General features: G+C 34.0%; 3 protein-coding genes across 3 annotated transcripts; all 3 read left to right on the plus strand.

The window, feature by feature from the left end:
- Nucleotides 1–2,693: 2,693 nt before the first annotated feature.
- Nucleotides 2,694–6,992, plus strand: LOC125202371 (calcium-dependent lipid-binding protein-like). Its single transcript, XM_048100754.2, has 11 exons — nucleotides 2,694–3,024; nucleotides 3,251–3,352; nucleotides 4,001–4,051; nucleotides 4,356–4,476; nucleotides 4,635–4,756; nucleotides 4,898–4,996; nucleotides 5,436–5,516; nucleotides 5,593–5,678; nucleotides 5,980–6,205; nucleotides 6,271–6,435; nucleotides 6,535–6,992. Exons 1-11 carry the CDS (start codon nucleotides 2,920–2,922, stop codon nucleotides 6,874–6,876), a joined length of 1,500 nt encoding a protein of 499 aa, XP_047956711.1. The 5' UTR covers nucleotides 2,694–2,919; the 3' UTR covers nucleotides 6,877–6,992.
- Nucleotides 6,993–7,074: 82 nt separating this feature from the next.
- LOC125208496 (phenylpyruvate reductase-like) lies at nucleotides 7,075–8,762 on the plus strand. Its single transcript, XM_048108133.2, has 2 exons — nucleotides 7,075–7,616; nucleotides 8,006–8,762. The coding sequence occupies exons 1-2, from the start codon at nucleotides 7,167–7,169 to the stop codon at nucleotides 8,528–8,530; spliced, it is 975 nt and encodes a 324-aa protein (XP_047964090.1). The 5' UTR covers nucleotides 7,075–7,166; the 3' UTR covers nucleotides 8,531–8,762.
- A 9,993-nt stretch (nucleotides 8,763–18,755) lies between these two features.
- Nucleotides 18,756–22,168, plus strand: LOC125200783 (agamous-like MADS-box protein MADS3). The gene is made up of 8 exons (XM_048098549.2): nucleotides 18,756–19,061; nucleotides 20,307–20,382; nucleotides 20,479–20,540; nucleotides 20,692–20,791; nucleotides 21,041–21,082; nucleotides 21,288–21,350; nucleotides 21,541–21,677; nucleotides 21,788–22,168. Exons 1-8 carry the CDS (start codon nucleotides 18,880–18,882, stop codon nucleotides 21,873–21,875), a joined length of 750 nt encoding a protein of 249 aa, XP_047954506.1. The 5' UTR covers nucleotides 18,756–18,879; the 3' UTR covers nucleotides 21,876–22,168.
- Nucleotides 22,169–23,759: the final 1,591 nt, after the last annotated feature.

Genomic DNA, 23,759 nt, shown 5'->3' on the forward strand with positions numbered 1-23,759 from the left:
TCGAATTTCGTTGTCAGATTGGAAGATTGAGAGAATGAAAGAAGAGAATAGAAATTTTGAGAAGAGGAAAAATATGGAGGCACGTTTATATTTTTTTAAGGTTAGAAAAATTGATGGGTAAAAATGTATTTTACTAAAATTAACTAGGCATCCTGGTATGTAACACAGCAAAATTGTGGTTTACATATATGGTTGAAACATGTGGGCTTTGTGCGGGCCAGATACAAGACACGGGCTATTTAGATAGGTAACGTAACTACCAAACGCACAAATAAACTCAGATTACTGCCTTATCTTGTCGAAACATAGCTACCAAACGGCCCCTAATGAGTTTATATCTCATGATATAGAATATACTAATTAGCTTATAATTGCCATGTGTAATTTGACTTGCAGAATGTGAATTTCCTTCAAACTTCCATTTCTCTTGGAGAAAATTGCTCCGCCAATTGCGCGTATTACTCCGCCGATTGCGTATTTTTACGCAAACTGACAGTCAGCTCTTTCTCACAGAATAAACCTCTTCTCTTATTACGAATGGCCTCAGACTGTGCCGAAGGAAAATTTTTGTGAGAAAACTTAACTTGTTGTCATGCCCTTTTATATAAAAATGGTTTTTCTTTAGTTGCATTGATTAGTCGGATTCTTAACGATGTCCACATCCTCCATTAGAAGAGAAGAAGAACTTGTTAGAGTAATTTGACAAGCTGTGTATAATTATATTGATTAGTCATATATCTAATTTTGACACTGGCATCCTATATATGGGTCATTGGATGACTACGAACCCATTGTGAACGTAGAGTATTGTCCCCAAACTCAATACGAAGTGGCGGTCACAAATTTCTTGTACTCTGTACAAGATAAAATTAGAGAAACAAACTCAATACTACTCCTGTCCCAAGAAACTTGAGTCATTTTTCTGTACTCATTTTGAAAATTCATACTTCTTCCGTTCCACTGAAGATGATTCATTTTCCTTTTTGACTTGTTCCAAATGAAGATGAGTCATTACTAAAAATAGAAACACTTTTATTCTCTGAAGATATAAGAATAAGGTTTTGTATCCATGTTTTTCCACTATAAGAAGAAGAAGCACATACCATATTGATATGTTTTGGGTGAAAAATGGTAGATTATATGTAGAATGGGATTTATAATGGACCTTGAATTCGGACTAATAGATTTGTTAAAATGGCAATTTGGGAGGATGCTGACACTTGCTTCGAGAGGCAGCAACAAGAAAAGGAAATGTTGCGGAGCAGCGATTGAGGCAGCCACTTGCACAGAAAGAAGATGGTCTAAGGAGTGAGAAGGCGAGCAAGGAAAGAAGATGGATTGAAGCTAAGGATGATCATATGACAAGGCTGAAGCTAAGGTTGTGAAGCAGAATGTTTGAGCCTTGGGAACAAATACATAATTTATCATAGTATAATCACTTTGATTTTGTGCTATCCTTTTTTCTTTTCATGTGATTGTTACATATTTTGGAATGTCAAATTATGGAAGGCATTATCCAAAATACATCATCTCGCAGCTAAAAAAAGTTCAAATTGTTGAATTGATATAAACATATGCATATTTAAGAACAAGGACAACAATGTCCTTTCAGTTATATGTATTGATATAATCATGTGATGTCCTTTCAGTTATATGTATTGATATAATCATGACTACTATTTTATCAATCAAACAACCGTATACAATCTTTATCTTGTCCTAATCTTGATTTCGGTCCTCATTTCTTATCATGACTTACTTATCTTACTATATCCTCTCTGTGTTATAATCGTGCCCTGATTAAGTTTACGAATCTTTAACTCGCTTTTTCCCTCTTTTTTTTCCCAAAATATTAATTATGTTTAATAGTCTCATAACGGTCCATCATGGAGTGATGGAACGAGTTTATACGTAGATTAAACGTATTTGTATCGATGAAGTAATCATTTACCAAAAGTTCAATAAAGAAAATTAACTGTATAATTTATTGAAAGACCACAATAGCAAATCATCATGTAACAAAACTAAAATCTAGAAATTATAATGATAGAAATCCATTGGTTCTATTCTAAAACTAATTGGTTTTAGGATGGAACCCATGGATTTCTATTATGGTATCAGTGCCGGTCACCGACTGTGGATTGTATTTGACTGACCCAGCAATATATTTGAGCCAAAACTGAAAAAAAATGACTGATCCAGCAGTATATCTGGATTTAAAATTTGGGCCAAGTGGTCCAATCGATCAGAAAAAGTCTAACTCCTCCAAGCTTCACCTTGAAGGGTTTAAGGGAGGGTGTTGGCAATTGAAACTGAAAAAGTAACTTATAATTGTCTCACATTAGTGTCAAGAGAAAACTGAAACTAGTACATAGGTCTCATGAGCCACCCTTCTTTTATCACAATTGATTTTAGGATATAACCCATAGATTTCTATTGTATAATCGAAAGACAAATATAGGCAATCATCATGTAAGAAAACTAAAATCTAGTCACTAATATAAAAAACTAAAAAAAATATTTATACACAACTATTTTACCTTTTAACCATTTTATTTGATTTATTCATAAGTAATTTTAAGTTATCAATTGTTGAATTAAATCACTAATTTACATCTAATTGTAATTTTCATTTCACGTTGAAACTATCACGCAAAGCAAATGGAGACGTATAAGATTTTGATCACCAATTTCTGAAAAATCAAAGCAGCAGTTGAAGAGAGAGAGTGGATTAATTCTGACAAGTAAAAGCATGCATCGATCTCAGATGATCATATCGGAATTTGTACGTACATATATACAAACATACGCCTCGATTCAAATGTAATGCAGCAGTGAATTCAACGGTAGAAGCCACTGGATGAAATTTCCGGTTGAAGCCGCGAAATCAGGGTTTCAGATTTGAAGAAACGGAGAAAAATGGGGTTGATATCGGGAATGGTGATGGGGATACTGTTTGGAATCGCGTTGATGGCGGGTTGGAAGCGCATGATGCACCGCCGCAGCGATAAGCGAGTCTCCAAGGTTGTTTTCGCTTCCATTTCCTCATAATTTCGAATGAAATTGTTCATTTTCTCTGTTTCGTTCATTGAAATTTCTGGATTGAAGCGCTCGCACGCAGGAATAACACCTTGATTACTTTGTCTACATTTGGTTTGATTGCTCAATTGCGTCTGATTTTAGTGTTTCCGATTTAAATTTTGGTGCATCGGTGTGACTCTGTGTAACGATCTGATGCTTCCATCGGCAGGCAGCTGATGTAAAACAAGTAAGCGCGCTGAACAGGGATGATCTGAAGAAAATCTGCGGCGACAACTTACCGGAATGGATATCGTTTCCTGTTTTTGAGCAGGTGAGGATACTATTTTTCTTCATTAGGAACTGTATGTTTATAGTATTAATCTTTCCTTCAGCAATCTGGATTGGTAATTGTTTGTTTTTTAGTATCTTAACTTTGGTCACAATAGATGATTTATGTTTCTTACTAATAAGATCCTTATATTGAAAATTATAATGAAACATTTAATAATCTTGGAAATAAAGTAATAAAATCTAATAAAATCGTAACTAAAGATAAGTATGCATATCATGTGATATCCATATCAAGTTATCAACCATATCAAATCCCATTCGGTGTCAATTTCCTTATGAATGTATGTCTTGTTTGAAGTCTCTTAGCTTAGTTAGCTAAGACTTAAATGGATCAATGCTTGGAGGAGACAGATGAACCATGATCTGATTTATATCTAACTTGCTAGCAGCCACTTCTAATAGAGTTCTTTTGTGGACTAATGAGAGGACTTTGGATATGTTTTACAGTAGTTCAATATTCTAAGAAGGGTCTTTAGTGAATGAATATTTTCTAATCCTCCAGTTGAATGTAAGTATTATGCTCTTATTCATAATATCAGTTTTGCAATGCACGTTCTTCTTTTCCTTTGTGCGCGAATGGAGGTGACCATCTGTTTTTTATGTTATGCTACTCTGCCTGTAAATTCAGGTGAAATGGTTGAACAAGCACTTGAACAAACTCTGGCCATTTCTTGCAGATGTAAGTTTCCCACATTTTCCTCCAAACCATGTCATATTTAACTTTTCTTTATCTAACTAATTATCAACTCTTGCTATTGGATTTAGTCTCCCTAATGATTACTTCATGCTATGTAATTGCTTCCTTTATCTTATAGCCCCTGTTCTTAGGTTCCTCCTAAATTTCTTCTCATCTTACCTCTGTAATTAAATGTGGAATACCTTTACATGTTGATATCTAATCCTAGTTATGATATTCACATTTTTTATTTTCAGTTTCCATTTACTTGGATTCAAATTACTGATCATGAATTTCTTCTTCATAGGCGGCAGAGGCTGTCATACGAGATTCTGTTGAACCAACATTGGAAGAATATCGGCCTCCAGGGATTTCTTCATTGAAGTTCAGCACATTGTCTCTAGGAACTGTGGCTCCCAAAATTGAAGGTCACACCTTTATTGGCATGTTGTTAAATCACTTGCTTAATCTTCTATGTGCATTTTCCATCATTCAGTTCTTATGTACTTATTATATTTTGGCATAATGTCATTTTGATACTTTCTAATTCAACCTCTTGGCATGAGTAATTACTAAATCCATGCAGGAATTCGAGTTCAGAGTCTTAAAGAAGGTCAGATTACTATGGATATTGACTTCCGTTGGGGTGGGGATCCTGATATTGTTCTAGCTGTTGAGGCAGCACGTATTGCCTCGATACCTATACAGGTTGGTGTATCAAATGTTTCATACTAGCAAACATCACTCCCACCTGCAAAGGGTGCTATTGTACAAGTTTGTGATATCTTAATTCTTTTCATATAGTCTAGCACTATGGACCAAAACTTATGCTTTTCATTCCGTTTTCAGCTGAAGGATCTTCAGGTTTTTACTGTAATCCGTGCTATATTCCAGCTTTCTGATGAAATTCCTTGCATCTCTGCTGTTGTTGTTGCTCTGATGGCTGAGGTATATTATGAGCATCCTACTTCTATAGTATGGCTGGATTTAAGGAGATACTTTATATATTTCCTTTTCATTTTTATTTTTAATTTTTGGAGTAACAGATGAAAAGGTAATGAATTTGAGTCAGAGGGTATAAAATTTAGAATGAGCAAACTCCTTTTGTCAGTTAAGGCAATGAACTTGTAAAAATTGAAGTACAGTGTATTTTTATGTATTTCCGAATTGTGGTATGGAAGTCTGGTATCTACCATCCATGCTTGATAGTGATTGTTTGTTACTATTTCTTTATAATTATTTATAGTTTTTAAATGTTACTCCTCAATTAGCTTGTACCATATATTAATCTCAGGTTTAGAGGAAAGGTGTTTTTCCGGAGGCATTTGCAGTCGTCTTTCTTTTATGATTGACTTATTTTTGTGATTGGTGTATTCCTATGTTTCAGCCAAAGCCACGAATCGATTATACTCTGAAGGCTGTTGGTGGAAGTTTAACAGCTCTTCCAGGGGTTTCAGATATGATTGATGTAAGCTTTTATAGTGTTTCTCTTAGTGGAAAGTTCACCTTTGTTATTGTACTAACTGTAATTTTATGGATGTAAGGATACTGTTAATTCAATTATAACAGACACGTTGCAATGGCCGCACAGGATTGTTGTTCCTCTTGGTGGGACGGATGTAGATACAAGGTTACTCATCTCCTTTTTTCATGCTTCCACTTTTAGTATTCTGAGAATCACAACTTGTATGAACCAGTTTCATATTTCATTTAGTGAAAAAAAACCTATTTAAGTTTTTGTTAGGCATCTGTCTGTAGGAACCTGGCTTGCTGTGGCCAGATAACATGTAAATATAATTTAGAATTTGTAAAATCAAATTGCTCTCTACTCTTCTGTTCTAGTATTTGTTTGCAAGGTTGATACTCATGAGAATACATGGATATCTTGATCAAGAGACTTGACTCTCAACTGTTAATTTGAACCTCTGCAGTGACTTGGAACTTAAGCCTGTTGGAAAAGCTACAGTGACGATCGTTAAGGCAAATGAACTGAAAAACATGGAGTTGCTTGGCAAATCTGACCCTTATGTTTCTGTGCACATACGTCCGCTGTTTAAAGTCAAAACAAAAGTTGTAGACAATAACTTGAATCCTATTTGGAACGAAACGTTTGACTTAATTGCCGAATGCAAGGAGACACAGTCCATCATTTTTGAGGTTTATCTCTTTACTATTAACAGAGTTCATATGTAGAGCAGATGATGAAGTGTTTGATGAAGCAGGTATTTGATGAAGATATCGGGGAGGACAAGCGTCTAGGTGTAGCAAAGCTGCCTCTGGTTGAATTGGAATCTAGAAGATATAAACAAATGGAGCTAAAGCTGCTCCCCTCACTTGATATGCTCAAAATCAAAGATAAAAAAGACAGAGGATCTCTCTCAATTGAGGTGCTCTACTCTGTGTTCATAACCAGATTCTATTTTGTAGTATGATATAAACACATTGCATTGCACTGCATCTGAGCGTTCCGGATTGAAACTTGTCAGGTGACTTATCATGAATTCAGCAAGGAGGAGCAGTTGAAGGCGCTCGAAGAAGAGAAGAGAATGATAGAAGAAAGACATAAGCTGAAAGACGAAGGGGTGCTCGATAGCACGATGGATGCAGTCGATGAGACGGCATCAGGCGTTGGTGCAGCCGTGGGCGCTGGAGCTGGCCATGTCGGGGGTGGCTTTGCAGCTGTGGGCAACAGCCTGCAAAAAGCCGGGAAGTTCATGGGGAGGACCATCGCGGCCCACACCGGCGGTGGAAACAAGAAGAGCAGCGGATCCACCACGCCTATCAACTCCATCCAAGAAAATGGTGGTGCAAAACCACGTCCAACTTGACTCATTCTTGCCTCATTTTTTTGTTTCCTTACTATTTTTTTCGTCTAGTATGTAAATACAGTGAAGTTCATTAATCCTGTTGAATAATTTGAGGCAACAAATTGTTACTTAAATGAGTATTGTGTGTATTTTTGCATCCAAAATCGACTAAACAAACTCTAAAATTTTCCTCGTGTTTACAATAAAACAAAAAACAATAAAGTAGGAGGAATATTAGAGTATCTGTGAATATAAAATTACATTATCGGATTTTTCCAAGTGAGTAAATTACTACTACTATCTGTATACCGATGGGCTCCGGCGATGAGCAGTTGCCGGAAATCGTAGTCCTGGGCCCGCCGGTCGTTTTCGCATTATACGACCAACAATTCAGCTCCAGATTCCGATTTTTAAGGCCATGGGAATCCGAGGAACCATTGCCACAATTCCTAGCTTCCCGGGCCCGCAGCACTCAGGCCGCCATATGCAGCGGCGATTTCTCCTTATCCGCCGCCGTTCTCGCCAATTTACCCTCGCTGCGCCTTGTCGTCACTTCCAGCGCCGGCCTCAACCACATAGATCTTACTGAGTGCCGCCGCCGTGGCATCGCCGTCGCCTACGCCGGCAATTTCTTCTCCCCCGACGTGGCTGATCTCGCGGTAGGGCTGCTCATCGATGTCCTTCGGAAAGTGAGCGCCGGAAATCGCTTCGTCAAAAATGGCCTTTGGCCTAACAAACCAGACTTCCCTCTCGGATTCAAGGTTAACCCTTTTTCAGCCAAAAAATAAAAATTAATTGATTACAAATTTATCAGCAGAAATTATTTGGTTTTTTTCACTCATATTGTCTAAATTGAAAAATATTATGATAAAACTTTTATGAATTCAAGTGAAGATGAATTGGGGATAACTTGATTAGGGAATGATGTGTTTTAGGTAACAAATGAATGTGTAGTTTGATGGTGAAGGGTGAAGAGAATTATCCTAGATTTATGGATCAATTTGTGGCATGAATTTTGTGTTTTTAAATGTTGGTGCTGCATAGATATCTATATCAAGAAATGAGAATAGTATCTTACATTCTATCTTCACAAATGTTGTTGTGCTTAGATCTTAGTAATGCAGTGTTGTGTTTGCAAGTATGATTATAGTTGGGAGGCAAGCGAGTCGGAATCGTGGGGTTAGGAAGCATAGGTTTCGAGGTAGCAAAGAGGCTCAAAGCATTCGGGTGTGGCATATCCTACTACTCGAGGAAGAAGAAGCCGTTTGTGTCATACACATCTTATTCCACCATCCACGAACTAGCATCAAACTGCAACGTTCTTGTCCTGTGCTGCTCATTGACCGAGCAAACGCACCACTTGGTCAACCGGGAGGTCATGCTGGCACTGGGTAAGGACGGGGTTATTGTAAACATTGCACGAGGTGCTGTCATTGATGAGAAGGAGCTGGTGGCTTGCCTGCTCCGGGGAGAGATTGCTGGTGCTGGCCTGGATGTGTTTGAGCACGAACCTCGTCCTTCTCCGGAGCTTTACCAGCTCAACAATGTTGTGCTGTCGCCTCACAATGCTGTGCTCACTGAGGAGTCGATGGAAGGATTGTACCAACTCATTTGTGGGAATTTGGATGCCTTCTTCACAGGTAAGCCTTTGCTTTCGCAGATTCCGGATGAGTAGCTTAGTCTGCGGGATGTATCGAGCATCCGTCGTCATGACCATCACAAGATGAAGTTTGGTTGGATAGTTCTCCTTACTTCTCAAATTGGATGTCATGATTTTCCCAGTTGTTTCGAGTAGATTGCTGCAAAAGTTTGCAGCCAAATGAAATTTTAGTATACAGTTTAGTGAATTTGGTTGGATGGATTATATCGTTGTTATTATCTGTGTTTAAATGAAGGTGTTATGTAAATGAGAGAGTTATAAACAACTTAAAACCTATGACAAATCACATAATTCAGTACGACTAATATTTGATTTTGTCCCATTGTTTTAGCATTTTTAATAAAAAAGAAATGACTCCCAAACTGCAATACGAGTTTATAATAGCGTGGGACAGAGGGGAGTATGAGTTTTTAACACAAATGAAATTGTGAGCTAAATCTTAATATTGGAAATTACAAAAGATCGTCACATTTATGGGATGACACAGGATTTGAGGAGGTTTTGTTTTGTGTATTAGATAGTGAGAGAAAATATAATTTTTATATTAACGTGAGAGAAAAAAATTTTTAAAAATAAAAATGTAACATCTTTTGTGGAATAAACTAAAAAGGAAAGCGTGACCTCTTTTGTTGGACGGTGGGTGTACTGTAGTAATAGCAACATTGCGCATGTTTGTATAATTGTGAATGACGTTTTGATTGTCCACGTCGAATCGTATCGGGGAAGGTAATATTAATAATAGTAATATTTTTTTTTATCAAACTGTCAAATTAAATTATTTTTAAGATATCCGTAAAAATGCAGTTTTCAGAGTTTTATAAATGTGATACCCAATGGTCAATGACCGTCTAAATATTTTGCAAAGGGGCCTTCACTTCTTAATGTATTAAAATTATTGCAGAGTAGATTAAAAGGAGCAGCCTTTAGCCATCTTATCCCTCACCATCTTCGCATCTTCACAATCACAACTTGATTAACTTTTTCTCTTATTTCAATTCGTGTTAAATTATAAAAATACTCCTGCACACGTAGGAATGTCAATTCAACCCAAAATCAGTGGGCCGACTCGAACAACCCGGTAATATAAGCGGGTTAGGGTTGTAATTTTATTACCCGAATACAAAACGGGCTAAACGGGTTGGCCCTAATGGGTTGGCAGGTTAAACGGGTTGGCCCGAACGAGTTGCGGGTCGGCCCGATGGGTTGTGAGGTTTAATTATAAAATATTAAGTTTTAGGGGTTTTTTTATATTTTTGAATTCTCAATCTTCATTCTACATAATCATTAGTCTTATTCAATCTTCATTCTAAACGTTTTCACTCGATCCCACAATATCAACTTTCAAGTTCTACCTCAACTCATTATTGCACCGTCTCATCATCTCCACTAGTGTTTTACCACCACCAAAGTCACCCATCAAAATCTTAATATATTTATCATTTTAATAATGATTCATGTAAGATATGATTTTTAATTTTCATAAAGAATTAATTACGAATAATGTCATAATAATATCACGAACAGAAGCTTTAATTTATATTGTAGTTGATCGAGGTGAAAGACTTCTTTTCAATTATTATTGAAGAAAACTATGAAAATTTGAAGATTTTATATGATTCTAAACTAAAAAGAAAAAAGTATCTAAAATTTAAAATCATTTTATAGAAGAAAATTTTGATACAAGAGATTATTTTCGAAAGCGTTTAGGCCCGAATAGCCCGATGGGTTAGCCCAAAACCCGACGGGTTAGGGTTAGGGTTAGGGTTGAAAATTTATGACCCGAAAAATTCATAACCCGAATGGCCCGCACCCAAATAGCCCGGTGACCCGAGTGGGCTGGCCCGAACCCCAACGGTTTAGCCCGATTGACATCCCTATACATATGTAAAAGTATTACTAGTACTCGATCCGTCCACTCCCTCCGTCTCATTAAATATGCAACATTTGAGAATTGACACGGATTTTTATATAATACTCCCTTTGTTCCATTAGAAATGAAACGTTTTTCTTTTTGGTCTGTCCCATTAAAAATGAAACGTTTCTAAAAATGGAAACAATACTCTCTCTACTTTTCTTCTCTCTTATTTTACTCTCTCTTCATTAACTAATAAAACAACCCTACATAAAATCTCGTGCCGAAAAGCAAATGTTGCGAGTATTATTTTGTAAGTTAATGAAGAGAGAGTAAAGTAACATAGATGAAAAAATAGAGATAGAGATTTTTCAATTTTAGGATACATTTCAATTTTAATGGGACAAATCCAAAAAAAAAAACATTTTATTTTTAAAATATAATATACTCCACTACTAGTAATTAATCTTTTAAAGTATTCCCTTTATTCTAATATAGTTGAGTCGTAATTCATCTTTTTGGATAATCCCCAAGATAGTTGAGTCATTTTTTGACAAAATTTTTATTTTTTCTCCTATTTTATTCTTTCTTTTTCTCATATTAATATATTTTTTCTTCTACTTTATTCTCTCAATTCTATCCTTCAAACATCAATTTCTTATATTTCGTGCCCCAAAAACATTTCAATTACCTTGGGACATGAGAAATACTTACATCTCTATTAAAACCAAAATTATATTAAGAGGCAAGTCTCATCACCAATATGCTTTGGCGTACAAAAATAATCATACTAAAACAAAAATTATAAATATGAGAGTAAAATATTACCTGTATTAATCTAAAATGTTAGATTGTATATAACATTCTTAGTTGAAATACAAAAAAATAGTACTTAGTATAATGGTATATCTAAAAAAATAAAAATATAAACATAATCTAACAAAATTCTATGGTAAAAATGATATGCAAAAGATAATGAATTCTGGATGAATGATAAATGCTCAAGCCAAAAATGGATGAACAAAATAAATCTAGATCAATGCAACATTAGAAATAAAAATAAAACCAATAAAAAACAAAATTACAACAAGATAATGAATAATATTAATGAATAGTTAATAGTAGTAGTACCATAATTAAATCGGATTAAAGTTAAAGTAAAGATGGTTATGGTGGACCCCATTGATAGTACGAATAGGGCGGCATCTTGAGACGTGAAAGCTCAGGTGATAAGAAAGGCTTGCCTATAAATGGTAATAAGGCAGAAATATTACCAACTTGGCCCTATTAATGTGTTTCCATAAATGGAAAGCCTTAACTACCTCCACTTACTAAACAACCAACTCTCTCTCCATCATGTGTGCTTAACAAAATGTGTCTACTGCATACCTTTTGAATTTCTATTTCTTGATTGTTTACTATTGCAACCTCTTACCTATTTGAATCTCTTTGTAGTAAAATTTAGTTTGTCTAATGTGGATTGTTTCATACTTTCATGAATGTACTTAGTGAGGAATGGGGACTAAATGAGCTTCAACATCAGTTTAACTTTGATTTGTCATTTCATTAAGTTTAAGACAAATGAAGTAGAAAATATATTTCGTCCCCTACATGGAATATTTGTATTTGTGCTTATCTAAAAGTGGGATATATATTGACTTGGCTCCTAATTTTGTAGTGTATTGGAGTTTATATATTTATATAAGTATGATATGGTTTGTGATATTTGAAAAACCCAATCTTACTGCAGAACATAGAACTAAAACACGGAGGACAATATTTTATTACATGGAATTTTTTTTAGTTATTTTAGATATCATGACCTACCAATCTAAAAATGTCTTTTGTATTATCTAAAATTGACAGGCCAATTACATTAAGATTGAGTTTTGTTTTAATCACAATTTGATAATAATCTAAAAATGTGGTGTACTTATGAATTAGAGTTACATTTGATTTCAAAATAAATCTTAAGGACTATATATCTATGACACCCAAGTCTCAGCTAATATTGACAAAATTCAAAGAGCATAGCTGTAATATAGTACTAACCTATTCATGTGTCCCTTTTTTCCGAAGTTTTTTAAAATTGTGGTCCTCCTATTAAATATTATTTATTCTCTTGCAATAATCAATTTTGCTAAAAATGAAGACCTATTAAACCCTATCTTGCCTCACTTGAAGGAGTAAAACTAAATGACCATAAAAGCATTATTTTCCCTTATTTTTTCTTTCCAAAATACAAAACTATATTACATGGTTATCATTGATATGTTGTATCATTAATTGTATATTTGTATGTGTAAGTCCTCGATTGCTATCATTAATATTTAGTGTATACTTTTGAGTTTAACCTTAGTACCTAATGAATTAGTTATATATGTTTCAAATCAAAATTGGGTTGAATATATATTAGGGAACACATATATTATACTCCCTCCGTCCCATAAAAATATGGATAATAAAGATGACACGGGAATTAAGACAAAATTAATACAGTAAGAGAGAACACGAGAATGGTATGGTAAAGTAAGAGAGAGAAGGAGAATTGTAGTTAATGTAGTGTTAGTGGATAGTGGAACCTACATTATTAAATTAATTATAACTTTTAAAAAATGGAATACACATATTTTTATGGACGAATAGAAATGAAAAATGTATATATTTTTATGAGACGGGTGGAGTACTATATAGGGTCGTGCTAGGTTGAAACAATCTAACACAAGCCCATTAATTAAGATAGGTCTCTAAGATAAGACATATCCCAATGTATCATTGGATGGACTATAAGATTACATACAAGAGAAGCTCCAAACTTTCTTGTCAAATTTTGTGAACGGCGCATTCATTCGTGTAAGGAAGGAAGGTATCGGATCGTTAGGCAAGCAAAAGGCGAGATTCTACATATCCTGTATCCAAAATTGACATGGCGAATTCTTTCAAATTCCTCTTTACACAAGACGCAAAACTCATTTTCAACTCTTTAGTAACAAAATCTGAATAGCCTCTTCCTTTGTGTTTAGTCTATCATGCAAGAAAAATCAAACTGAAAGTTGTGCACGCGATGAGGCCACATTTCTTCACGCTTACTTCTCATGACGACATTGGTTGTTTTCCTATCCGAAGATGCGAGTAACCTATAAATTAAAATTAGAAATCGAAAAAAAGTTGGTTCATCAAAATTCCACATTCTCAGAATCCCTCTGTCCGCTTAGAAGTCCCGATTTACTATTTTAGTCCGTCCGCCATTAGAAATCCCGGTTCACTTTTACTATAAATGGTAGGTACACATCACTTTCCACTAACTCATTCCACTCACATTATATTATAAAACTAATGAAGTATATAAAAAATGGGCTTCATATTCTACTATCTTTTCTCATTCACATTCTCTTCTATTTCTTAAAATTCGTGTCGAATTTAATTGAGACTCCTAATAGCGGACGGAGAAAGTACCAAAATTCATATTCTTACCCAATATGCATGTTTATTAAGAATCGTTTTCTTTACACTCTCACTTTTTTTAATATTTTTTATTTAAACGGTGGTAATTGTATTTGTGGGGCCTACTCCCATAGTAGAAAGTTGAGCACGAGCCATTGCAGCGCGTGGTGGAGTTAAGGACATGGTAATGAAAAGCATTGGTTGGACAGAAGCATTAATGTTTGAGGTTGAGGCCACTCTATTTTCTATTTTAAAATTCCATATTTTAAGAAAAAATGCATTTTTCATACTACACCATATGTTTTTGAATAATGTGATGATAATTTATGATTTTATAAATAAAAGGGATGAGAGTTAGAATTGAAATTTTGTTTCCAAAAAAGTTCAGTGTGCGTGTATATATACTTCAATCCTCCCAAGAAATAGTTTCATTTTGATACTTCCAAATAATGTTTTAGTTTTATTAGTGGACTCTATTAACTATTTATTATTTTTAATATTCCCTTCGATTTTTGAAAATAGCAATTCTTTTCTTTTAAGTCTGTTTCTTATAAATAGTAACTTTTAAACTTTTCACTTTAAGAAATTTTTACACCCATAATAAAGTGGACCTCATCATCCACTAACATTAATTTCATTATTTGTTTTCTCTATCTTACTTTATCAAGTTTTCTCTCCATCTCTCATACTTTACCTATTTTTTTCCCCTCTCTTATTTTACCAAATTGTGTATTAAAACTCGTGTTGTTTCAAACTTTCCTATTTTAAAAAAATGGAGGTAGTATATCAATTATTTATCATTTTTATCATATGACTCCATCACTCTAATAGCAACGCAGTCTACACTTTATGGAATCACAATACACCAATCGAAGGAATATATATATATATATACATATATACTAATATACACACATGTATACTCCAAGGTATAGTCATGTCATTGATGTGAATAAGTAGTAGTAATAATGATAAAGAGGGGCATGGGACCTAAACTATGCAATGATGTGACCTAATTGAATTGAAGTGTCACAAGGGGGGATCAATCACCTTTGTATGACGACCATGAAGACCTAGCCAGTGGAGATCAGCTCACAAACACTTCCTTAAGATTAAATTATTTTCGTTGCCGCGGGACAATTCTTCCAAGCCTAGTGCACATAGTCGATGTTGTGAGTATGTCGAAAAGTTATGTTGTGTCGTGTTCCATTCATATTGAACAGGCAATCTTGCATTGTCGGCCCCTTCAAACATTTAGCAATGAATGCGTCATGAATGGCGAGGCGGAATCGTCTAAAGTATTCTGCTCAGACAAGGTGTATGCGGCGACTTCACGTTCTCTGCATATGTACTTCCTCCACAACTTGATGGATTGGTTGAACCTTCGATAAACAATAAAAAATTACTGTGTGATAAATTTTGTTGCGTTTTTTGATATTGGTCTGATTAAGACAACAACAACATCCCCATCATCATATGGCTCTATATTACCGCCCTTGTGCATCACATCGAAAAGGGACTGCATCATGGATGTCCCAATACATAAACAACTTATAATTAAATTCTTCACCGATCCAATGCCAACCTCGATCTTGTTAATTAGTTAAGTATTGTATACTTCATTCCCCTGAAAATACAATTAATTATTGTAACAGCCCGACATTTCTAGGGTATAATAATTGTGGCGACTGCTACTTAGGCGAACTTAAATGCAACAAGAACAAAGACTAGGGTTTCAATTAAAGAGATTTACCCTAGCAATTAATGAAGATCAAGGCAATAAGTCAACGGCTAACTTACGAGAATCAAGACTAAATAGAATAGGCTCAAAAGTCAAAGGTTTAGCCTAATTCCAACAAAACGCAATAATTCCCCTCATTCCAAAACAAAGAATTTAAGTTCACCACAACCAAAGATAATAAGTTTTCCAAAAATATTCAGCAGAAGCATTTCAAGAGAAAGCGGAGCCATGTATGAAGACACGACTACACTTATAGTTTCAAACATCCATTTTATTCGATTCAATCTTCTCAACACCACCGACCGCCCATCGCCGCTCAACCTGCACATAGGGAAAACACATGCAGGGCTGAGTATTTTCAACATACTCAGTGGCCTCATGCCAAAACATTTTATAGTTATGCCACCCTTACCATAGTGAACTCGAGGTTTTGCATTTATTTAAAGATAAGCATCGAGTATCACAAAAATATATCATGGACTGGCCAGTCAAATAAAACCTCCCATTTTCTCATCAATCATCATTTTATAGTGCGACGAAAGTGTGGCCACACTTTTCGTCCACGAGACCGGCCGACTAGCAAGGACGGCTCCCGATCCCCCCGTGTACACTAGCCTGATAGGGTTTGCGGCCCTACTCAGACCCGAATTCGTTTTTATAGCCGCTGTAGCCTAATGGAGCGTACTCACAATCTAGGCATCAGACAATCACAATATCCAAAATAATTTATAGGCATGGCATAACAGTTCAATCCACCCTTATTTCTCCAACATCATAAATTTGCACATAGAAGAGAGTTTAGAATAAAGTCCACCTCGATTTCCTTCGAGTTCAACAAAAATGCACTTCTTCTTGATATTCCACCGGGAACGCGAACTATCACCTTTAGTTCATATTTTTCAAATAAGTCTCAAATCATGGATTAAAATTATGCATGATCTCACGTTTCCCTTTTCCCTTCGATTATTTTCAAAATCACCAATCAAAATCAAAGTACGATTATCATATCGTTTTTATTCACACAACAACTCCCGATCTTTCATCAAATCGTGTCACGCATGAGTGCTTCCCACACACAACACACGCACACACACACAACCACACGTACACGCCTACCGAGGCGTGCACACACACACACACACACACGGTCACACCAACACATGCATTCATGCATCCAATTTCACCGATTAAAATCCTCCTTCACTCATTCTAAATGCATGTGGACTCAAGAACACCGATTAATCGGTAGAGATTAGAAGTACCTTTTCTTGCAAAAACAAACGGTAGAAACAAGTAGAATCTTGATTCTTCAATGAATTCATGAATTGCAGCTTCAATTCTTCTCCAAAAGATGAAGAATTAATGGAGAAAGATAAAAGAAAAACTTGAGAGAGTGGGAGAGAAAGAGAGATTGACGTGAAGAGAGTGGGGGCGGTTTTCTGTAGTGCTAGGGTTTTGATTTCTCTCCTCTTATTTATAGAGTGCAAGATATACTCCAATAATTAAATAAATAAAGATTTGGGAGAGATTTGTTGGGGAGTGGCGTTAAAATAGTTGAGAAATAGGGGGTTTTCGAATTTCAAGCTATTTTAATAGCTTTTGATTTTAAATTTGAATATTTTACGGAGTAGAATAAAATATCACGGAGCAAGAATAATAATAAAAATACTCCCCAAAACATGGTACTAGGCGTGACTTTTAATTCCTTATAAGGAATTTAATTTAAATCCTAACTTAATGAGGATATGGTAAGATCTTCTTAGATTTGAAAAGATATGCTAGGATATTTGAATTTAATTATGGAAGAGAATCAATAAGGGATCAAATAATAAAATAAAATAATCCCTTCTCCCATAATATAGGAGATTTCGAAAATCTCCAAGAAATAATAGGGGTTTCGAATTTTTCATGGAATAAATAGGAATATCCGGACTTTGGATTTAATTTGGATAATTATCCCAAGCAATAATTAAATCCAAGAAAAATAGGATTTCTTTCCCATAAATAGGAGAGTCGAAAATTCCACATACTTAAAAAAATGCTCCTATTAAATTCTCACTCATCCCTTAGGCAAATAATTCACCACAAATATTATTTCCTCCCACATCAAAATATCCAAATTTTTCGAAAATCATCTCCACTTCACATTTTCAAATGACTTTGACCATTCCACGGCCACGTCATATTTTCCACAATATTGATTTTTCAATAGCCACGTCACATATTCAACAAGTTGACCATTCAACTAAATCTCAACTCAAAATCGCAATTAGGTCTCAAGAAATATTGCAATAAATCACTCATCAATTAATTCCACATATCATAGCATTAAAAGCATTTAATGCAAAAAATTTCCACGTCACAAAAAATTAGGGTTCGAAAAAGCGGGGCGTTACAATTATATTGAGCAAGGGTTGTGCTAATGCGCTAACTAATTTACAGTAATAACTAATAACTTTCAATTCTGTGTATTAAAAATATCAACACAAAGATATAATTATATCAATACAACATGTAAAATTTAAATATCAACACATAGATATAAGTTTATCAGCACAAGAAGATTGATAAATTTATGATTGATAAACTTATGTCTCTGTGTCGATATTTTTAACATACAACATTGATATTAGTTATTACTGTAAATCAGTTAGTATTTGATCACACACCTATTGAGCAATATTATCACATTAAAAAAGTTACTCCCTCTGCTCCCCGTTAAATATCTCATGTAATATTTCTTTATTTAGACCGTCCCTAATAAATGTTAAACTTAACTGGAGTATTATTTTCAGTAAATGAACTGATACTACACTAACTAATTCTACTTAAGTTGTTATATAAAACTAAGTAGTGTATATAAAAGTATAGTCCATATTTCCAATAACTTTTTTATCAAATTTTTTCCATAAAATTAAACAATTTTTTAGTCAACATGGGTCTTTAGTAGGGATATGAGTAGTACACACTACATTACTCAAGAAGCAATGGTAAGCGCGTGGGATGAAATGAATGTTTACCCAAGAAAACCACTGTCGCACAAGACAATTTAAGTCTTCAGTTAGGTTTTCCAGTACAGTAGATATAGAATAAAAGGAGCAGTAAAATTAATATGTTTTGGGTAAAAGGTGCCAAAAATGATGAAAAATTAAAAGAATTTTGCCTCCACCATTTTCTTGCAACATGAAAAATCCAAGAACTACATGTTCATGTGTATTTATGAAGGCAAGGAATTTTCAGACACACCCTACCTCTTTATAATTAACACATCCCCACACCCCATACACACACACACACACACACTGAATCAGACAGAGAGAGAAAAAAATGGGGAGAGGGAGAGTGGAGTTGAAGAGAATTGAGAACAAAATCAACAGACAAGTCACCTTTTCCAAGAGGAGAAATGGGCTGCTCAAGAAAGCCTATGAGCTCTCTGTTCTCTGCGATGCCGAGGTCGCCCTCATCATTTTCTCCAGCAGAGGAAAGCTCTATGAGTTTGGTAGTACTAGGTAATTCTTTGTCAACTGTTCATGTGTTTACACAAATGTGTTAGTATTTTTTTTACATTTTGGCTTTGTTTTCTTCGGACAGCCTTAAAAAACATGCAAGATTGTTTCTTTTTTTGATTAAACACGTTCTTGCAGTAGTTTTTAGTTTCAAGATTGAAACTTTTTTGTTTTGGGGATTTGGGTTTTTACCATCGTTTCTCAAGATTGAATTTTTATTTAGTTTTTTGCTTTTTGTTTGTCAAAAATGGCGATGCTAGTTTTGCAATCGACACGTTTCATACTGTTCTGGGATTCCCAATAATAAAAAACTGACGAGGTTTTGGAACACCTCTCGGACCTCCGTGCAAGATCTAGGGTTTAAATTCTCTCTCCTCTTATCTCTCTCTCTGCATCTTTAATGGTTCATCAATGTCTATTTTATATTAGTGGGGCAAGTTTCAGTTTTTGTCTTCTTTTCTTTACATCCTTAGATCTTTTAGTTTAATTGTTGAATAAAGCCTTTTTTTGACTACCGTACACCAATTCTTGAAAGAGGGAGAGAGAGAAAAGAAATGGTGAAAAATGCATTTGAATTGTTGCATTTTTTAAGGGGAAACATTAGGCTGTGTTTCTGGGCAGTTCCATCATTTTTTTGATGAAAGTTTCACATTTTTTTTAGGTTTTTTTGGGTCATCTGAAATTCAGGCTTTTAAAGAAGAGAAAACTGTAGCAACCAAATTGGTGAAACCCTTCTTTTTTTTTTTCTTTGGAGAGGGTGAAGATTCTTGTAGTGTTTTCTGCTGTGGTGTTTTTTTGTTTGTTGCAAGTTTTTCTCACCTCTTTTGACCCAAGATTCAATCTTTACCTAGTACAAAAATCATTGAGGTAAAATTCTCTTACAACCCAAATTGTACTATGTCATTATTTGGTTTTGGTGATTTTTCATTATTTTTTGCTTTTTATTTGCCACACTTTCCCATCCTACTCTTATGTTTCTCATATCTGTCTCTCTTAACTTGGATCTTAATTAATTTTTGATTCGTTCAAGAACTGTTACTTATCTCTAAACTGATTGGTGTTGAAGACTGTCAGGCCTCATACATTTTTTTTCTTTAGTTAGATCCCTAAAAATTGGAATTGTCTGAAAAAAAACAATAGTATATCTGATATGAGTTTCTTCTTCTTCTTCTTCTTCTATTGAGGGAAAGGTCATAAGAAATTTGATTTATTGATTTTACAGAGAATTAAACTTTAGTACTTTTGCAGCATAGCAAAGACCCTTGAGCGTTACCACCGTTGCTGCTTTAATCCTCAAGACAATCCTACTGAAACAGAAGCACAGGTTTTAATTAATTAATTAATTAACTAATTTAGTTAATTTAGCCATATTTAAGTCTTGTTAATGTTAATGGTTTGTTTTTGGTGATCACATCTACAGAGCTGGTACCATGAGGTCTCTAAATTGAAGGCCAAGTATGAATCCCTTCAACGCACACAAAGGTTTCTTGATAATTGATTTTTAAAATTTTTGTACTATTTATTAGAGTTTCATCAAGCAAATTACATTCTTGATAAAGTTGTGAATGTTTTTGTAGTACTACATGTTTAGATGCTAGTATAATTTGACATGTATTGTTTGATGGCTAAAAAGGCACTTGCTTGGAGAAGATCTTGGCCCTCTGAGTATTAAGGAGTTACAGAATCTTGAAAAACAGCTTGAAGGGGCTCTTTCTCAGGCCAGGCTAAGGAAGGTATAGGATTCACATTTTAATTTTTCTTATCTTGAGAAATTTGCTTTACGTAATGTATATAGATGTCAAAAAATATTCATTGACATTTTACTTAAGGAAATCAAATTTTTATCATAGTTTCTTATATTAATCTTAAAAATAAATAGGAATGATTAAGATAGATAAATGAATTAGAAATAAATTCATAATTCTCATATTTAACTAGTACTTTCAATAATATTGTACTAACAAGCTTGAAATTGTCTGCAGACGCAGATATTGATGGAACAAATGGAAGAGCTTCGCAGAAAGGTATATTACTTTTATTTAACAATCAGTACATGTTTGGAGATGTTAATAAATGATGTGCTTAATTGCTAAAATAAACATTTTTTAACAGCATATATTAAACTATTGTATATTTGAAAAATCTAACCAGTAGATACCAAAATAAAAGAATAAAATAATTACATTTTCAAACATAATTCACATTATTAATATAATCAAATTCTTGCAGGAACGTGAACTGGGAGACATGAACAAGCAGCTTAAGATCAAGATTTCTCTAGAAATGTCATCGGTAATAGTATATTTTATATGCAAACTTTTCATTTAATTAAAAACAAACATTTTTGCAAACTTTCTCTATATGTGTTAGCTTAACGGTCGAGTGGTTAATGCCTAAAATCAAAAGACTTATGAATATATAATTATCCGAAAAGGAGACTTATTACTAATTCAAAATAATTCACGATCTTTGGAATTTGAAGCTCGACGCGGAGCGACAAGGCCTGAGAGCCCTTCCCTTACCATGGACGCTTACTTCATCTGAAGCCAGTAGTTTTCCACTCCAAATACAAGCTTCCAATCCAATGCAAATGGAGCCAGAGCCTTTTCTGCAAATAGGGTATGTCAACATCTTAATAATAGTACTATTTCAAACCCCACTTCTATTATTATCTTTTTGCCAAGATAATAAAATAAAATTGAAAGAAAGAAATAAATATTTTGTGACAGGTATCATCACTATAATCTTGGAGAAGGGCCATCTGCTCCTACAAGGATGGCTGTTGATAATAATATGGTCCAAGGATGGACACTTTGATATTGGTTTAGTTCCATCCACCTTCTAATCCTTTTGATGAATATATGTTCTGTCTTAATTTCAAGAATTAATATGCCTCAAAACTATTACTATGTGAAGTTGGGCTTTGATTTTAGTGATCAAGAAACTTTGTAAAGTTCAGATAATTTAAACTTGTATGTGACATAACATACACTTTGATGCAAATGTTAGGCATGATTTTGTGGTTCTGATTGACATGAACATATGGTCTGAAATGGGTTTTGAATGTAATTTACCACTATCATTAATTATGTGTAGGAGTATTGAATATATATGTGTTTTGTTGTATTGAATTTAATTTATGCATACACTAGTAGATATATTGATTTAATTTGTTAGGTCATGATTCAATAGGAATATTTTGACTTGGACTAGTAATAATAGATGGAATACAGGAACGACGACATAAGTTGCAAAGAATACCCTAAACCCTGAAAGTGGTGACATCATTATATTCATATTATATCAAATAATTTTTTAAAAAACGTAAGAACATTATATAAAATGTTATTTAAGCAATATTGTTAACAATATACAATGTTATTCGTAAATGTACATGTGCGACGCACATTTGCTATTCTAATACCGTGCAAAATGTATATGGAACACACTCTATATTTATTAATTTAATCTAATAATATTAAAATTGAAATTTACAGTTAAAAAATCTAATTTCCTACTATAGTTAATGTAATTTTATGCAAAATATGGTATATGTAGGTCTACCCAATTCATATATTTGGATAATGAGTTAGGTTACACTCACTTCATCATATTCAAAATTGTCACATTCGTGACACAAGATTTTAAGTAATGTTAGGTGTTTATTAAAGTAGTGAAAAACTATGCTAATTAAATGTTGAGTAAAGGTCAAATGTGGTCCCTAACATATGGTCGTTTTATCAATTTAGTCCTTAACATTGTCTTTTTGATTATTTGGTCCCTCACAAATAAACTCGGACCCAAATCGGTCCTCACTTAACATAACCGTCAAAAAATAGACGATGACGCAATTTGACTATATTAAATTACTAATGGTAATTAATTATACATAATTATAATTCTTTTCCTATTAGCAAATTTGAAAAAAAGATAGTATCAGTTGCAAAATAAAATGAATAATTTGTAATTTAATAGGAATTAAGAATTATAATTAGGTATAATTAATTACCATTAGTAATTTAATATAGTCAAATTGCAATCACCGTCTATTTTTTGACGGTTCTGTTAAGTGGGGACCGATTCGGGTCCGAGTTTATTTGTGAGAGACCAAATAATCAAAATGATAATGTTAAGGACCAAATTGATAAAACGATCATATGTTAGGGACCACATTTGGCCTTTACTCTTAAATATGTTATTGAAGATAGGAGTAAGAGATAAATTTTATTTTAATTTTGGAAAAAAGACATCTTAATTGGATAAATTATACTAAAGGAACGTGAATGTCTTGGGATGGAAGGAATATCAAAAATCATGACATTGATTGAAAATAAAATGATATTTGTTCCTTTCATTAACATAAAAACCTTTATCCGTACACAACCACAACAGCATAGAGATTGAGGAGTATAGTATTATAGTGGAAATGGAGCCCAAAAAGAGCAATGTTAGCCCAAAAGGACTACATCTAGTTTATATAGAAGGAATAATTAAATGAAGAATGGTGCAATTGATTGATAATTGTGATTTGTGAATTACGAATTATTGATGATGAACAATTAATATCATGAATTATGATTTTTGGATTGTAGCTGACGATTTGGACTTATATTATTTGTTTGTTTTCATATCTTAATATAGTGACTATTTTTGGTTATAAAATTGTGAAGCGATTGAAACAAAAATAGGTGGAAATTTGAA

Source organism: Salvia hispanica, chromosome 2 (genome assembly GCF_029641045.1).
Source record: "Salvia hispanica isolate PSC_SH4W2 chromosome 2, Shi_PSC_v1, whole genome shotgun sequence".
NCBI classification, from domain to species: domain Eukaryota; kingdom Viridiplantae; phylum Streptophyta; class Magnoliopsida; order Lamiales; family Lamiaceae; genus Salvia; species Salvia hispanica.

Coding starts and splice junctions, on each gene's coding strand:
- LOC125202371 (XM_048100754.2), top strand. CDS start 2,920: ATGGGGTTGATATCGGGAATGGTGATGGGGATACTGTTTGGAATCGCG. Junction 4,477..4,634: donor TGTGGCTCCCAAAATTGAAG/GTCACACCTTTA, acceptor AAATCCATGCAG/GAATTCGAGTTCAGAGTCTT. Junction 6,206..6,270: donor CACAGTCCATCATTTTTGAG/GTTTATCTCTTT, acceptor TTGATGAAGCAG/GTATTTGATGAAGATATCGG.
- LOC125208496 (XM_048108133.2), top strand. CDS start 7,167: ATGGGCTCCGGCGATGAGCAGTTGCCGGAAATCGTAGTCCTGGGCCCG. Junction 7,617..8,005: donor ACTTCCCTCTCGGATTCAAG/GTTAACCCTTTT, acceptor GTATGATTATAG/TTGGGAGGCAAGCGAGTCGG.
- LOC125200783 (XM_048098549.2), top strand. CDS start 18,880: ATGGGGAGAGGGAGAGTGGAGTTGAAGAGAATTGAGAACAAAATCAAC. Junction 19,062..20,306: donor TATGAGTTTGGTAGTACTAG/GTAATTCTTTGT, acceptor GTACTTTTGCAG/CATAGCAAAGACCCTTGAGC. Junction 20,383..20,478: donor CTACTGAAACAGAAGCACAG/GTTTTAATTAAT, acceptor TCACATCTACAG/AGCTGGTACCATGAGGTCTC.